Below are 18,217 nucleotides of genomic sequence, written 5' to 3' on the forward strand. Positions count from 1 at the left end.
TCGCACAGAAGCACTTGCGAGGCTTAGAGGAGAACTATCTCCCAGAAGCACTTACGAGGCTTGCAGAGCACTTAAGGACAGCTATGTAAAGAGCTCCACATACGAGCAGTATGCAGCAGTAGGCAATCAGCTATCAAAAACGTAAATCCTGCTGGGTAGAGCCCCCTAAAATACTCAAGGGTGATCAGCAAGGGTGATAACATTATTTGTGTTGATCCAGCGATGAAGCCAGAACAACAGCACACCTTGCTTTTTAATTAAAAAATATAATTCCAGACATGGGTCTGCAATGAGTCAGCACCGCCCCCAGGCGTCAGAAGGGATAACGAAGAGAGCTGTCCATCATCTTTTTACCACACAAGAGCATCTCTCCATAAATGAAATCCCATACCCAGACTCAAAGGCCAGTCAGTTCTGCCCTTCCTGATATGACTTTCATACAATCCGATGATAGAGCACGTTGTGCTAATGCCTGCCACTGATTATGGTTATCTGGGAAGTTTACAGTACACAGCTGCTTTATTGTGTTTTAATGCCAAATCATACAACTGGAGGTAAAAGGAAATAATGCTACCAACCTTTCCCATTTGCATATTACAGATCACAGGTCCTGCAGCGGCCTTTTTCAGCTGAAGCAGAGAAGAGGCGAGCGAAGGATGTATCCCAGAGCCATCCACTGCCAGGTACGTGATAAACCAACGACAGCCATCAGATAAAACGCTGAAATGTTGGCTTGATAATATGACGAGAGATGGCCTCTGAGAATTGTACGTAAAATATTCCAAGGCATGTATGTGGTTCTCTTAGGGTAGCTTCCTCAAAAGTTAAAATATTGCTGTAAACACCAGTGCAAACTGCATCTCCAGGGCCACTGGAATTATGGAATAATGCGGCTGTAGTGTTTTCCGCACAATTATGGATTGGGCGCATTTGTCACATAATCTCCCACTTGGTACATAATTTGCAGAATCCCCCCCACCACCCAAATGTGTTTCTTACTCGAAAGGATCAAAAAGTGCCACACATAGTTGCGGCCGGCACCTGATCCTTTGTAAAAGTTATCTGGTTGATGGCTGTATTTAGTTGTTAAACTGGTGCTAATGAGGTGCATCTTTGCCCAGACAGTATTATAAGGTGTTAAATGATGAAATAATGAAATACTACTGCTACAGTTGGTGCCACATTATGCCATGTAATTTACCTTTTTTTGCTATATAATTTTGCCATTCCTGTTTAATAGTTTGGTCCTTCACTGTTGCCTAATTCCAGTTGCCCTGCGGCTACGGCACTCCAATCCCAAGGTTGAAATGGTAGTTACCAATAAATACTTTAAAATGGTGCCATCCATGGAATGGGGAATGCAATCAATGTACCCAGAAAGGATTATGGATGGAGAACATTTAAAATGGCGTCAGCCATTAACGCTCCAGAGATTTCAAATCACTATAGAGTGCATCTTAACCTACAGGCATGCACCGGGCAGAGGTACCTTATCAGTTATCCGCTGCAACATGGAGGTGGTGATTTTTCGACCATGCATCAAAGTTCTGCTCCCCCCTCACAGTGCAAATGCATTACCTGCAAAAAGCCCTTTGAAAAGAGGAAGACCACTTCACATTACATAGTGAAGTGAAGCCAAGTAAAAAGGCATTTATAGAGCGCGCGCATACTCCAGAGAGTGTCCCGGCGAAGAAGATAGGGAATCCTACCAGCAGAAAATGATAGTCTTTTTTGATTTGTTGGAAAAACAGGTTTTTAGAAACTTCCTGAAAACAGGAAGCTCTGAGATGGCATGTAGTTCCCGAGGGAGTTTATTCCAGGCCTTCGAACCAAGAAAAGAAAAAGATCTACCAATTCTGGCCCTGCACCTTTTAGGAAGGCTGGCTAAATGGCTGTGTGATGATCACAAAACCCTGGAGGGGGCATACGCACATATCCTACTCCTCTGGATACAGCTTGCTTCTTATGAAGGACTTTATAGTCCAGGACCAGTGTCTTAAAAATAATCCTCTTTTTGATGGGGAGCCAGTGAAGTCCCCTCAAGTGTGGGGTCATATGAGTTCCTCGAGCAAGAAGACAATTGACTTGATATTCACAGATCACGTGACTCAAGTTTTGCACTTATCTCAAGAGGAGCGTTGAGGCTATAATCCTTCCACGGTGTGCAAAACACTGCTTTACCACACTTGCTTTACTTGCTACTGATAAGAAACGGCGTTCGCTGTACCATAGAGTAAGGCGTGGGTGGGTGGGGTTAATATGAACTGTTGATGGTTTAAGTGCACTTATCAGCCAACTCTTAAGCTACAAGAGTTCCAGAAAAACCTTTCTATGTACATAATTGCACAGCTTACAAGGTGTTTCCATGCATAGTGTAGAAATATTTGCAAGTGTGCTTTGGGCAGTGGTTGTTGGGCACACCCAAATTACCACCGTTTGATGCCAAGCACAAACCTTAGGCTGTTCTTTGTCTTAACTCCTTGTTTTCTGCGGGCGGTGTGTAGGATCCAATCATGCAAACAGAGGCTTTTATTAAAAAGAATTTCCTGTGTATTTTTCTTTCTGTGCCAAGGGATGTACCCAGATATGGCATGAGCAGCTGATCAATATATGGTTCCTTGCCATTGCCCTGTGTACTTGCAGGGGGTGTCCTTATAGATTGCAGTTGTCATTGCAAGTGATTTTTCCATAGGGCTGTTTAGGACATTGATTAGTCCATGAAAAGAGCAAATGATACAGCGATTCATCCATGATTGCCGCTGAATTGTTTTAGTAATGAGGAATACCTTCTTTCTGGCTTAGGCAGTCAACAGTTCAGTGTGGTGTGTTGGGTTTGGTAGTTTTGATGTGCTGGACCTTGGCGTGCTCTGGGTTCACCGAGGTGCACTGAAAGAGAAGCCTTGTCTGAGTCTGGAAAAGCAGTCACTGCACCTGATGTTTAAAGTCCATTGGAAAAACCACACCAGCTTTAGAGGAGTTGTGTGTGGGTCTCAGCACCAGAAGGTATTTCCACATCAAGTTTGACGTGCATTGTCTAGACGCGGTGGGTTTCAGTGATGGAGTATTCAAACTGCTGCAGGTCAGTGACGAGGTGCACACAGAGGGTGAGTCTCAGTACTAGAATGTCAGAGAGGACTTAGGTCAGGCGCCTGATGATTGGCAGAGTTGTTTGTGGGCTTCTATAATGCAAAAGCGGAAGTGCTGCAGGTCAGCGTGGAGGGGCATAAGCCGAGCGTGGTTATGCAGGTCAAGCCCACGGTGCACTAGCAGAGCTGTGTGTTGGCCCCTGGTCTACAATGACAAGGGCACAGGGCAGGGTTGATGCAGGTCAGTATCTAGGTGCACTGGAGGAGCTGCCTGAGGGTAATTCTGCATTATTTTTTTAGATGGGTGCCTTGGTACACGCCAGCATCGCCCAGCTGAAGTACTGCAGGGTCTGACCCCACCAAGTTGGTGGTAAACAGATGTCCCTGGAATAAGCAGTGAGCAGCGAGAGGGAGGAGTCAGAGGTCAAGTTTGGAGAAGCAGGCGGGTTGCACGTCCAAAAAGAAAGAAAGCGGAGCTCAAATGCTATGCCAAGTTCACAATGCAAAAATACCCTGAGATCTCATTAAAAATATGTGATTTGTAATCTGACTCTATAGCACTGGTGCCTTTCCTACCCTAAATCCAAATGTAGGGGCATATTTACATGTCTTGTTGCTTCGCCTGTGCACCACGCAACATGGTACAAGAGCGACACAACTCAAAAATTTGATTTATGAAGCCATGCAAGGCTTGCGTGGCCCTGAGTAGCTTCATAAATCTCGAGTAAAGCAACGCAGCGCAGATCATTGTGTTGCCTTACTTTGCACCAGGGAGTCATTCCATGGGTGGTGCGTGGGTGTTCCCATGCAACATCCATTGATTTTGACACATTCCCAGAAGTGGTAGACCTGGGAATGCAACCAAAAACCCACACCTTCCAAGGTGAGGCTTAACGAGGAGAAATATCTTTATTTCTCCTCGATTCTTCCTCTTTCTGTGTGGGGTGCATTCTGCAGCACAAATAGAAAGATAGAAATGCCACAGGGGATTGTTTTTATGCAGGAAGGTGCCCCTTCTTGCACTAAAACAATCTACCTTACAACGCAGGCTCCCTTGTACCATGGTGCAAGGGGGCCTGCGTTGGAGCTAGGCAGCCAAAACAGCGCCAGCGCAGGGGGAAAGACAGGAATTCACCATATTTCTTTTAAATACAGCACATTCCTGCCCTTTCCCTGTCACGCAGTGCAGAGCAGCAAGCTGCCCTGCTGCACTGCACTGCGTGACAGTCTCATAAATGTGGCCCTCGGTGACTAAGGAAAGCATATTAAAGTAAACATGGAGGGCTGGGGATTGGGAGAGAGAACGAGACACTTACGTGGCCACTGAATCATCAATATCAGGAGGCAATTGGAAACCTTTCCAAAATAAACATAGAGGACAAAAGACAAAGAAAACAGACTAGAAGGCCAAAGACGCAACGCAAGAAAATCTGGGTGCACTGCTGGCAAAGTGTATGAAGATCCAACGGTGAGCAGAGGCTGGAAGGAATATTAATCTCGTACTCAAAAAGGGTGAAGTAGGGAAGGATGCCACAAAGGATAGGGCTGAGCAGAGACGAAGAGGATGTGCAATAAACAGAAAACATAAGAGAAGAAAAACTCTCGCGCTCAATGAAGTATATAAAAGAATCAACAAACCAGAATTGTTTAAATCCTCCATCTAGCAGGAAATATGACAAACTATCACCCATTTCCCATGCCTCCAACCGTGGCCCATATTTCATGACTCCCGCGCTGAACTATGAACCGGCATTACATTATTTGTAGTATTCTCTTGCTTTTAAATTGCTGTAGTGTTCTGTGCGTTCGAATCTGAAATTGCATTTCGTACAGGGCACAGGTTATGCTCAAAAAGTATGTTAAAATAAACATCGAGCGTGATATCGCCAGCTACAAAAAGAGATGGCATCTGACAAGTACCGTTTCACTAAAGGGTTAGCAGCCCTGAAAAGTGCGCTGCACCAGGCCTTGTAAGAATAGTGCCCATTTGTCATTATTTGAAATGGGGTTCCTGGTTGGCTAGGGTATGCACCTAAGCCAGGGAGAACCCACCACTCTAGTCAGGGTAAGGGAGTTACAAACCCAGATAACCCCTGCTCACCCCCTTGGTAGCTTGGCACGAGCAGGCTTATCCCAGAGGCAATGTGTAAAGCATTTGCACAACACACACACACACCAGTCACGCAATAAATATACCACAAAAAAGACACCGCACAATAGTATATAAAAATACCTATCTGTATTGCATATAAACTAAGACTGAAACTACATAAACCAATTATCACTTTGTCAATTAGGTAAGTGTCATAACATTACAATGCGTGCAATGAGAAAAAGGTTCCTAAGTTGCACTTGTCACCAAAACATAATTACTGTGCATTTGATTGAGTCACATTCTATGCTACTTGTTATCCTGTCAATGCAAGGCATAAACCAACATCTCACCATGAACATGATATGCAGCATGTACTGAAAAAGAAAACCACACAAATCACCACAGTAGGGCAAGTACTGAGTCTTGGTTTGGAAACAACAGAGATTACAAGAAATACATGGCTCACCAAAATACGATCATCTAATTTTACCAATACTTCATGTATAATTACCATCATCAGCACATCGCGGAAGATTACCTAGATTCAGTGACCCTACGTCCCTATTATATGTTATGTGGTAATAAGACCCCAAAAGTAGGTTACAGGACACCTACTGCATGGTTAACGATACTTTCAATGTTTTTCAATGAAGTGGGGGCCTCCGTTGAGGGCTCTTCCCGGAATGCTCTTCAATGAAGAGCTAGTGCCCACAAGGTATGCCAACACACGGGAAAGGGCACCTGCCCCTGATTCCAGTGCGGAAGACCTCACTGGGTCCCATGCTTGTAAACTGAACAGAGGGAAGTTACCTGCGTTTGACTAGAACCCCAAAAAGGAAAACCCCCAAGGTGAGGAGCGCTGGGCAGCCACACTGGGACCCTGCAGGTCCGAATCGAGCAATTTTTACTCCTGCCGCGTCCGCATGTGACCTCGGATCCTGACCAGTGCCTTCCTCGTGGCAAGTGGAGTAGCTGTTGTCAGCTTCCAGTGACTCCTTGATCGGGGCTGGACTTTAATGCAGCAGCGGGCTCCTCAGTTACCAGAGCACTGCACAATCACTGCCCCAAGGCCTTGCCCATGCTCACAGCTGGCCCAACCTCCAGAGCACATCTTAGAGGATCGGAACCAATCGCACAATATTCGGTGCTGTAGCACTAGTTTAAGCAGCTGGCGTCCGGACACTTCTTCAGTGCTACAGCGCCAGCCCCCATAAATCAAGAGTCCTGATACAGCAGACACAAAGTCTGAAGCACCTAGCATGCTCAGTTTGAGGGATCAGAACCAGAAAAATAAAGCGCTCACCATGTGCTAGGTTTTAACAAACACAGGGCAGGCCACTAAGCCCAGGGAGATCAATGGGGGCACACAAGCACAACTGTAGGCAGCAGCAGGCCAGCATACAGGATCCTTGTAGACAAACAGGCAGTCCTTCCAACAGGTCAGCACAACAAAGAAAGTGGTGGTTTTCTTGACAGCACAGTAGTTCCTCTGGTGCAATATGTAGAGCCAGCAGCCTCTGGTTACGAGTTCCACGCAGTGTCTCAAATGATGGGGTCAGAGCCCCTTTACTTATCCTCAAAATGTCTTTGATGTGGCGGTAACTTCAGAAGAAATTTAGAATTGCACACTACCCCCATTCAATCCTAGACCTGGCTCTAGACACACTACAGGGGGGTGGAGATAGCATTGTGAGAGGACAGGCACAGTCCTATTTAGGTGTCAGTTACAATTTATCCCACCACTATAGCTCAGGAAGACCTTTCAGCTTATTAATGGGACATCAGGATATGCAGGGCACACCTCAGCTCCCTTTGTTGGACTGTCTAGAGGGAATGCACAAACAGCCCCTGTCAGTCTACACCAGACGTTGATTGGAGTCAGGCTGCAAAGCACAAAGGGCCATATTTTGATGTTGGTTGGAAAGCCTCCGACTGCTGGTCAGAGGCTTTCTGACCTACATCAGTGGTTTGAACTCCGACTGCCATATTTCAATGACGGGGGTTGGAGTCCAACCGGCCGGGAAATCCAATTCGGTTCTGATGGGCTCAAGGAGTCCATCAGCCAGTCGGAAACCACTCATAATTCCTTAAGAACTGCGTTTTCACAGTCGGGATTATGATGTTGGTTTCTCACAGCCTTTTCATGTCTGCCTTTCTGACATGGAAAGGCTGTTGGAAAGCAACTTTAGGGGCCACTAGCAGGGCCCCTATCACTCCGCAGCCTCCGTTTGTGGCCCCGTGTTTTGTTCCCCTGAAAATCCCTGCACCTTGTGTGCCACAAGGTGCAGGGATTTACACAAACTCCCATTTCTCAATGGGAGCTTGCGCTGTGAGCGGTTTCCGCCTGCTGCATGAGCTCCCATAGAGAAATGGGAGTTTGTGACCGCACCATGTACTGTCGCATGGTAATGAGGTGTGCGGAACCACTGACCTATGGTCGGTCACTTTTTCACACAGAAACAGTGTCCTCCGACCAACATCGTAATGAGGCCCAGAGAGTCATAAGCACATAGAAATGCCCAAAAGTGGCATTTCTAAAGTAGTAAAGAAAATCCACCTTCACCAATAAGCAGGATTTATCACCACGATTCCAAACATGCCACACATGGTAACACTACTCCTTTCAGCTCAGAAATTACCACTGAAGAACATACCAGGGAATTCCCAATGCAAACCTATGAGAGGAGCAGGCCTCACAGCAGTGAGAAACAAAATAGGCTGTTGGTCACTACAAGGACATGCCACACAATAAAGATACACTTCCTACCTTTTACCCACATAGCACCCTGCCCATAGACCTACCTAGGTCATACCTTTGGGGTGACCTATATGAAGAAAAAGGGGAGCTTCAGGCTGGGCAGTTAACTTTAAATGCAAAGTCAATGTGGCAGTAAACTGCGCACGCAGGCCTTGCAGTGGCAGAGGCCTGAGACTGGTTTGAAAGGCTACTTCTGTGGGGGAGTCAAGCATCACTGCAGACCCATTAGTAGCATTTAATTTACAGGCCCTGAGGATATGGGATACCACTGCTTAAGGGACTTACAGGTCAATTAAATATGCTAAACGGGTGTAAGCCAATCATACTAAGTTTAAAGGAGAGAGCACATGCACTTTAGCACTGAATAGCAGTGGTAAAGCACCTAGAGTTCAACATCCAAAAGAAACAGGCCAGAAAAAATACAAGAGGAAGGCAATATGTTTGGGGATAACCCTGCTAGAAGGACCAGGTCCAACAGTCAACTTTCAGCTGCATCCGATTTAAAACACTGCATACTCCTTAGTTATGTTTAGAATCTTCTCGCATCAGACATGGTCCCTAACCACTGTTTCCATCTTGTTTCAGGTGGTCCCACAACTAAATCTAAACTGAAACAAGCCATTCCTAGTCAAAGGCCTCGCAGTGCTATCCAGCCTGGCACTGGCACATTTAAGTCCACAGACAACCAAACCACAACAGCGGCCCAGAGGCCCTCTGTGCAAACATGTGAGTATCCATCTTGTTGGGTATATGCGAGGTCACTTCGTGATGCCACTTCCTGTAAAGTCATGACCTGTGATGCCACTTAATGTGATGTTCATTCCGATGATGCCACATGCCATGTCACGCCTTGCGATGTTACTTGCATACTGTCTGACTAGGTTAGTCCCCCACTTCTTTTTTTAGTACTTGGTCCCTGTGTGTGCCATAGTGTTGTCGATCAAGACCCATGAAAGGCTTTACTTACAAAAACACCTTTTTCCCTTTAGGAATGTTCCTGATCCCCTGTTAACATATTGCTATGTTTAATTCTATTCAATTCAATGTGTTCATATATTTGCTTGAGCTATTACAGCCGTTTTCTGTGTTGCTGGTGCACCAGATCTCCCTTCCATGTTATAGTGAGCTCGCATATGCATGTTCTATATAGCACATCGCCTTGAGTACATCATTCGTGCTATAGGTAATTACTTCAGTAGTTTCCATGGAGACCAAGCAGAGTTCCTATCACTTTGTTTCCAAAGCTCTAGGACCAGCGCCTCGAGACCATCACGGGTGATGCAGTCGCACTCTACAAACAGGGGCATAGCTTGGCCAGTATGTTTGGGGTGGTGTGAACTTCAGATTTTCCGACAATCACGCTGGCATATAATGTTTCAATACATTATACCACAAGCAGGGTGCATGAAAGGGCCTATGGGGCAATGGAAAGGGAGAGGAATACAGATTGGTAGGAGTACTGAGAGGAAATGCAATATTTTGTAAAATAACCAATATTTTGAGGACTTTCAAAACAAAGAGTGAGAGAGAGTGTGTGTGCATTTTTGTCTGTGTGTATGTAAAAATCCCTGGTGAAATCCGACTGACATCTAGCAAAATCCGACTGAAGCACCTGTAGCCAACTATTCATCAAAAAATAAATGTATTAAGTGGGTGGAACACCCCAACCCCCCCTGAAGCTATGCCCCTGTCAACAAATCCTGACTTATAGATTGATAGGAATATGGTCTGGAAAAGAAAACTGAATACATTCAGAGCCTTTTATTATAAATAAATAGGAAAGAGTGGCTCCAAAGTGTGTATGCACTGATGACATGGTCAGATTTTTTTCCATGCGGGTGATGTCTGCAGCACATGTTTTGTTTAAGTGTTTGAGGATGGATATCCGCCATACCAGCGTTTCTTCTCAGGTCTTCAGTTGTCCCTTTAGACAACCCTGGAGGGGGATCTCAGATATTGAAGACTTACCAGCTAGAATGTTGAGGTTACTTTACTCCCTTGGCATCTCCAGCGGAGAAATTCCTGGTCATTCTTGGAAATACCTTAGCGATTCTGAGCCACAAAAAATACCGGTTTGACGCTTGTAGAGCAATTCCATTCAAATTGTGCCTTTCAATATCTCTAATGTCTGCCATCACTTCAGCCCAGGCCTTGTGAAACTGTATAATAAAGCTCCTTATCTAAGGTTTTTCCCAACTGCCTAATTCTCAAACATGGACAAACTTTTGTACCGAAAATGGTGTTGGTGTTTGTTAAAAATAAAAAATAATTCTGAGATTTGGTGCAGAATACATTTCCCCTGAGAAAGTGCTTTTGCTACTGATCCAGCATTTCAGGACTAATAATTTTCTAAAGATCAGGCCCAATTTCCATTACCCAACAATAGTCCCTTCACGGTGGGTTAGTGTAATTCAAACGACTATATCAAATTTACCAAATCTGCACTTTCATCTCTAATATACCAAAATTGGCGATGTAATCTTTATATTGTTGATTATTTTGACAAACCAAATCACAATAAATAAATCACTCCTAATAAAGACAGACTCATTTGTAAATTTAGAATATTTATCTAAAATAATGTGAAATAAATGCTCATTACAATAAATCATACAGCACGAACCGTAGATCGATACAAGGAGAACAAAATCAGAAGAGAAAATGACAAATTCATATCAATGACAAATGCGTAAAAGAGTGGATAGGTGAAGAGACAAAGATTCAGAAACAAAATAACTTTGCAAATGATTATGCAAATTAGGATTACCATCTATACTAACCCAATAGAAATAGGAAATCTACCCTCTGGCCATGAGAGCAGCAAGGCCCCTCAAGAAGAATTTAACCCCTTCAGTGCCCATGACGAGCTGGACTCGTCATGGGCCGCGGTGGCGCTGTGCCCATGACGAGTCCAGCTCGTCATAGACCCCGCCCGCTAATGCAACGGCCGGCACTGGGCGGGGAAAGGGGCGGGCACTGAAGGGGTTAAGAGGCAAAGACTAAGTCAGGAATCAGTAAACAGGAACAGGACAGCAAACCAACAACAGTGATGATCTCGCACCAAGCAATCTAGTCAGTCGACCTAACCCCTCCCACCAGGCACCTCAATTATACCCTAAAACCCAAATGTCCAACCCTCACATGTAACAAACTACAGGTTTTCTTCATATTTGATTGGTTAAGGAAGGGGGTGTATGGTCACACCACTTTCAGCATGACAGCCTCTCTAAATGTCCTTTTGTTTTCAATTGTTCTATAACCTAAGTCTTTACCCCAGGAAATACAATACTAAGCTATCATCATTTCCTTCCTCTTCACCGGCAAAATGTTTCAATCACTGTATATCTTTTCTCGCTGAGCACCTCTCCGCAGAGGAAGCTTCCTTCTGTTTGTCGCATTGTTCTTTCATACTGCTTTTGGAAGCCACTCAGGATTTGAAGGACAACATCATGCTCCACTCTCTTCTTCGTGTTCATTTTCATTATTTTAACAATTTTTTTTATCCCAACAGCATTTTTAACCCATTACCTGTCATGCAGAATAGAAAATCATGTTTCTAGGAAAACAAAACACAGACATTATTATTCACTTATAAAACTTTTTCTTTACGTACCAACCCAATACTACACTAATCCCTGCGCAACCCACATTAGTTGTTTATTTTTCTATAGCAAATGTTAATAACGTGCACAAAAGCAGCATTAGTCCTTTTTATTTTCGTTAGTCAAGAAGTATTTGCGATCTACTCTTAGTACTTTAGTACGCGCTGGCGCAGTAGTATTTTCTCTCATGTTAAGTCTTTTCATATAATTTTCACCGCACACAGTTAGTAAATGTTACTGAGGGTTCAATCTGAGCAGGTTTTATTTTTGTGAAAACCCTGCTCCATCACTACTCGTGTGAAATTCGAAGCGGTCATACACATTTTCTGCAAGGATTACTTCAGAGAGCCTGACTTTATATTTGTGACTTTTGAGCTTTCTTAAGAGGGTCAAAATCCTGACTAGGTGACTCCGTTCTGCCATTGTCATACCACATATTGACATCCTGGGGTGAGTCGCGTCCATACAAGAGGTCTTTTTAGCAGCTGCTTGGACTCCCGCCACAATTACGTAACACTACAGATTAATGGTGTATGTGTGTGTGGGGGGATGAGGTAATTTATTGTGGCCCGAAGTTACCCTCTTAAAAGGCATCCCCTTTTGCAATCTGAATAAAATCACATATTTTGACTATTAACAGCTTGGTCTAGTCATTCCTAAATATTAATTTAGGGATATCCTCCATATGTCAGGATTAGTGTGAGGGGAATGATTAGGGATTCATTGTGATTACTACAGATTAATGGTGTATGTGTGTGTGGGGGGATGAGGTAATTTATTGTGGCCCGAAGTTACCCGCTTAAAAGGCATCCCCTTTTGCAATCTGAATAAAATCACATATTTTGACTATGAACAGCTTGGTCTATTCATTCCTAAATATTAATTTAGGGATATCCTCCATATGTCAGGATTAGTGTGAGGGAAATGATTAGGGATTCATTGTGATTACTTTACTGGTGATCTCATCACAGTGATTCAGCCTTTCTTGTTCCAGTCTTTATGTCCCAGCCTTCCACACAGACGTCATATCATATTGTGTCTTTGGAGGTTTAGCAAAGAACACAGGTCGCGGTCCAAAGGCAGTGCTTAATTTGTAAAACAATTAGTGCCAGGGCCAGGGCCAAAGATGTTCATGGGAGGAACTTCAGCCTGACCCACCAAATGCCCCGCCCAGCACTGCCAAATGCCAGTACTGCTGTTGTTTACTAACCATCACTCTCAAACAAATCTGTCAATTTGGTCTATTCTGTGATTTTTACATTATTACTTTTGATTTTTATGTATATTGACATTTTAAACAAGCTGTTGCTTTGCAGTGCTAAACAACGGAAAGACAGCGCCACCATGTGGTGGACTTTCTGCAATAAGTGCCGGTGCCAAGAAATAAGTGGTGGTGCCGAACATCGGGACAAATTAAGCACTGTACCAAAGGACACAAAACTAAATCGGTACTAGAGAGACCTCACGTCAAACCAGTAAGTCATCACGACAGAAAGAAAGCGTGATGGTGGAAGCACTGTTTCGTAGGTTTAGCTTCAGTGTGGAAGACCAACATATCTGCGACTTGGGCATGGAAAAGCCATTGCATAGGCTGGAAGCAGGATACATGTCTTGAGACATGGATTCACCTCAATTATATAAGGACTAGCACGAGACTATCAGTGCACCGTGCACTCTGTCGTACATACACGCAACCGCTGTCGTACTATCCCATTAAATGTCCCATACCTGTCTACACGACCTCTCTGGTGCTGGACCATTTCCACATGATGCATTTGCTTCTGACGTACAACTAGCTATCAAGAATGCCACCGCCCCTCCCCCCCAACTCGTGCAAGCAAGGAAAATAGCCGCCTTGCTGTTGGGGTAGTAAACTGGGCAATGGGCCCCGGCTAGGTGCCACTGCACCTGCTGCACCAATGGTAGCTACCCCCCTGTGACTAATTTCTGCAGTAGTTGGTGGCGACCTTATGCATATGTTTTTACCAATTTAATGGTTTTATTTTTTCAGTGGATGATATTATAACAATGAATTTTCTCGCCCCAGAGATGGTTATTAGTTGTCAACCAGAGATCGCACAGGAGACATAACGTGACGTGTTCTTCAGCATGCCACAGGAGCTGCCACCTGATCAGGGTTTAAGCTGCTGAGTGAGTCCCTAGCCAGCCACAAAGATGATTCTCACAGTGCTATACATTTCATCCCTGGCGCTTCTTACAGCGTGGCCTTTGTGTTTGCCACAGAGCAGAGTTCGTGCCCCCAGCCGCTCATCCCACGGAGATACCTGCTTCTTTGATGTCAAACAATAAATCCGTTTACTGCATTGCCTCTGTTTGTTGAAGAGCTTTTGGACCAGATAAACAGAATTCTATTACTCGGATCAAATGACAGTAAATATTGTCTACACCACTTGACGTTTGAGCCACACGCCCGAGCCTTTCAAAGCTCCTGTAACTGAGGCATGTCAGGAATGAGAGGCGGTTGTCACCTCTCCATAACTCACACCCAGGAAGGACCTTCTCAGAGCCCTCAGCTGGAAATATATCCCATTATTTAATTTCTAAACAACAGATCTTCCATTCTCATCAGGAAACAACTGCATTGTGGGAAATAGGCACAATATGACTGTCCTTTATGTCAGAGAAGTAAAATAAAATTCTGGAGTCCCTGTGCAATACAAACAATTTGAGATTCAACTCGGACCATATACTCGCGTTCAGGGTCTTTAACAACCAGTACAGCCCTTGGTATCAGGCTCTAATAATATTTAAATATCAGCAACCATAGTCCAGAATAAGATAATGTTCCAGAAAATTTAAAGGGGAAATAAAAAGGACTGCCAATCAGGTTACTGAAGTGTACAAAAAAGTGATGGATGGAATGCTTGAATTAATCTCAGCCACTGGTACTCACTCAGGGACACTTCCCAACCCAGCGTTTTTTTGCTCACCATCTCGCCTCAGTTTAGACCCAGCTATATCCAAATCAGTCATCCCGCTTCAGTTGGAACAGTCCAGCCTGAACTGTCAAGCCAGGTCCTCCTTGAACCGGAACACAAGCAATTCAGGACCGGTTTCATGCTGGTTATGGGCTCATTACCGGGTACAGCTTGGTTCTAGTGATACGGTGTGCACAGGAACCATGTTTGGGCATACCTGTCCCACTTAGAGAGACACACTAAAGTATACAGAAAAGTAATAGATAAAATGCTTGAATTAATCTCAGCCACTGGTAATTACTCAGCGACACATCCCAAACCATCGTTTTTTTTCTCATCATGTCACCTCAGTTTTGACCCAGTTATATGCAAATCAGTCTTCACCTTGCTCCGGTTGGACCAGTTCACCCTGAACTGCAAAGCCAGGTCCTCCCTGAACTAGAACACAAGCAATCCAGGACCGGTTTTGCTCTGGTCATGGGCTCATCATCCAGGTATAGCTTGGTTCCAGTGACACAGTGTGCACGGGACCCAAGTCTTTTTTAAATGGAGGTTTAGTCCATAAAGGGAATAGCCATTTCCTGAGAGATCATGTTTGATGAAAGATGTGGAATTTCTGTCAAAGGAAGACTGGGTCCCATAAATTGCTCATGTGGTGTGCATATTGCTTTACAGTTGATCCTTCTAGTTAAAGGCGGCCAGTGTAAGGCCAAGGGTGCTGTCGGTCTTCACTTCTATGTTGAACAACTGCCTTCAGCCAAGTTTTGAACCCTCTGCCGTATGATCGCAATGTCTGTCCTTGACACTGTACTCAGCATGTGGCGACTGCGCCTCATAGTGGAGTGGTGTGTTGTGGCATGTTAGGAGCTATCTGGGCAACTGAGGATACAAGTAGCATGCAATCAAACAATGTATATTAACTTTCTGTGTCGTTGCTTATTTCTACTGTTGAAAACGAAAGTTACCAACATAGAAAGATCCAAGGTTTCAGATAAATTGGATTGTGAACTCTATGGTACATACACACTGATCAGACTTCTCTAGTTGTGCTTATAGTTCTACAGATATTTGTAACTCAGTCAATATTACTCATTTATCAGCATATTTAATCACAGCGTGCCCCCTCACTTGTTTAGACTTTTAACTTCACCTGGTTAGTACAGTGACCTCCTTTCCTTCACGATGCACTCTCTTTCCACTGTAGATGCTGCCAACACATGCTTCTCATTTGATCTGACTCTCCCTGTAGCTCTGCGGCAGCACATTTCTTGACAAGTGGTCATATTCAAGAGTTCTCCAACCTCCCAGGATGTCCATACCCCAAACCGGTGCCCTGAGAAGTTCAGACACTGACAGTATCAGCTACATGACACTCCACAGTTTGCATGTTCCGCAGCCGACATTATGTGTTCCCTTTTGAGTTTACCCCACACCGGGCTCCGTGCCAGAAATTCAGACATTTATAATGTGCTCGTTGAAGCCTTGCTTCTGCGGGCTGAAGATTACTCTGGAATGAGCATCCCTACCTTGAAGTGGGTGTCTTGGAACTGAAAAGGCATGAATTTGGATTCATTTGAACTTTTGGGCACCTGTTCCTCCTCTTCGAGTCTGGTCCATTTTGAGTATGCTTTGCTGACTATAAATCAGTCTTCGTAGTGGTGGATCTGTTATGAGCTGAATTGGGTGCTGATGGGATCCCACTTGGATTATTATCAGTTCTAACTGATCTTCATGCAAATACCTGGTTGCAAGTGAACATGGGGGGGTAGGGTGGAGAGAACAGCTCTGGCTCAGGATATATCCCACTGAAATAGGGTTGTGTTCTGGCTCCGATTCTGTTCATGATCTAACAGCCGATCTCCATTCACTAGGAGCTGATTTTCTATGAATTAGCGGGATCCCTATAAATACATTATTATATACTGATGACTTGGTTGTGTTAGACCACATACTGATTGGTCTCCAGCACCAACTTCCAACCCTCCTGCTCGACTGCACTATAAATAGACCAACAAGCATTGGCAAAGACAATGAGTCTCACCTATGAGAAAAGGAGCTATTGGCTTTTTCAGCGTGTAGCCATGTTGTACAGCAGCGCATCTGCTGGGCAGAATGGCTTAAAAACAAGCATTGGAAAAGCTTATAGGTCTCGTCTACGAGAGCTTTTGGATTGGTCAATGTTTTTAACGACATGCAGCATGACTGAAGGTACAAAAACAGTGCTACGATGCGGGCAGCGTTGCTGTGCGACATGGCTAAAAACATTGACAAAGCCAATAGCTGTCGTAGACAAGAATTATTAGCTTTGCCAATGCTTTTTTATTAAGGCATGGTGAATGACAGGTATGCTGCTGTACAACATGTCTAAACGTAAAGAATGGCAATAGCTCTCATCTCCTTGGCAAGATCTGTTGGCTTTGTCAATGCTTGTTTGTTGTTATCATCATCAGGGGTCATGTTCACCGAAATCTATGCTCCTTGCTGTGACCCTAATGGATACAAAAAAGGCATGTAGACTCTCAGTATCAGTATATAAAAATAACAAAATACCAAGCACGGTAACGTGAAATTAATCCAATATAGGTGAAAGAAATGTATACAAACAAACTTAATTAGGTACAATATGTACAAGTGATGCTCTTTTTAGATCTCACACCACACAGTATTTTCCCTTGCTGCTTGTCAGAGCATTGAGAGCTTTCTTTGATTCACGCGAATTAAAATCTTTAAATACATATATTGACACACATGCTATATCGGTCGCTACTCGCCACACACGTTTTAACCTGCATTCTAATGTTAATCTGTAAAATGTGTCTTTGTGGCCTGGTCAATTGATATGTCTGTACTATTTAGAAACATCCATAAAAAGTCCTTGTTTGCAGAGAAGCAATAAACACAGCCACTGTGACTAAAAAATGAGTGGTATGCTTTAAGAGGCAAGTATATAAAACATTGCCTCTCAAGTGTCTGTAGTAGAAAAACAAACTAACAAAAGGGTGGCCGCATGAGGACCCTCTCAGTTTCAGAAACATTAGAGCCTGATTGTGGGATCAAGGCGTTATTTATCGCCCGATAAATAATGATACCACAGGGTACATTATTTATCGGTTACAACAAATAAAACCTATAATGAGCTCCTGGGAAAGCACATGCAGATTTTGGTATTTAAAGCACCAATATATGCTTGATATGGTAAATGCAGTATGTTTTTCCCTGTTAAATTTCAGAAGATGTAACTTGCTGAAATGTATATTGAAGATTGCGTTATTTAACACATCTGATAATTATCGGATGTGTTAAATACCTTTACACTCATAATTCCAACCCATGGGCAAACAGTTGTGCTTAATTTGAGCCGGTGGTTTCCGGTGCTTGGCACCGGCACTTAATTGTCAAAATCAGCACTTGTGACAGTCTGCCACAAAGTGGCGCTGTCTGGGTAATTTTGTGATCACCACAACAGCAGTCAATTATTATTCAATATACATAAAAAAATGTCTATTACCTGCTGTGCAAGCCATTCTCATAGCTTTGGGGGCCTGGAATAGTCTGAATTGTCACACTTGTAGGAGTGTGACGGTTAGTAGTTGTGTTGTGTTGCTGGGATTCTGCACAAACATAGAACTATGCACAGGATTATAGGACTTTGGTGTATAGGGACTGAGTCATCCTACCACCTTAGTGCCCAGGACCGACTAGCTATAGTGTTTCACTTGCTCTCCTACTCAGTCACA

The 18,217-nt window shown here is 43.9% G+C and overlaps 1 protein-coding gene across 1 annotated transcript in view; it reads left to right on the forward strand.

The window, feature by feature from the left end:
- Positions 1-18,217, forward strand: part of LOC146866082 (uncharacterized) — a 666,825-nt gene that overhangs the window by 75,854 nt on the left and 572,754 nt on the right. Inside the window, exons 4-5 of the mRNA XM_085633172.1 lie at positions 601-683; positions 8,525-8,665. Of these exons, the coding sequence (XP_085489298.1) occupies positions 601-683; positions 8,525-8,665 (224 nt within the window). The remainder of the gene's footprint in view (positions 1-600; positions 684-8,524; positions 8,666-18,217) is intronic.

The sequence above is a fragment of the Triturus cristatus genome, chromosome 2_1 (genome assembly GCF_964204655.1).
Source record: "Triturus cristatus chromosome 2_1, aTriCri1.1, whole genome shotgun sequence".
In the NCBI taxonomy this organism is placed as follows: Eukaryota; Metazoa; Chordata; class Amphibia; order Caudata; family Salamandridae; genus Triturus; species Triturus cristatus.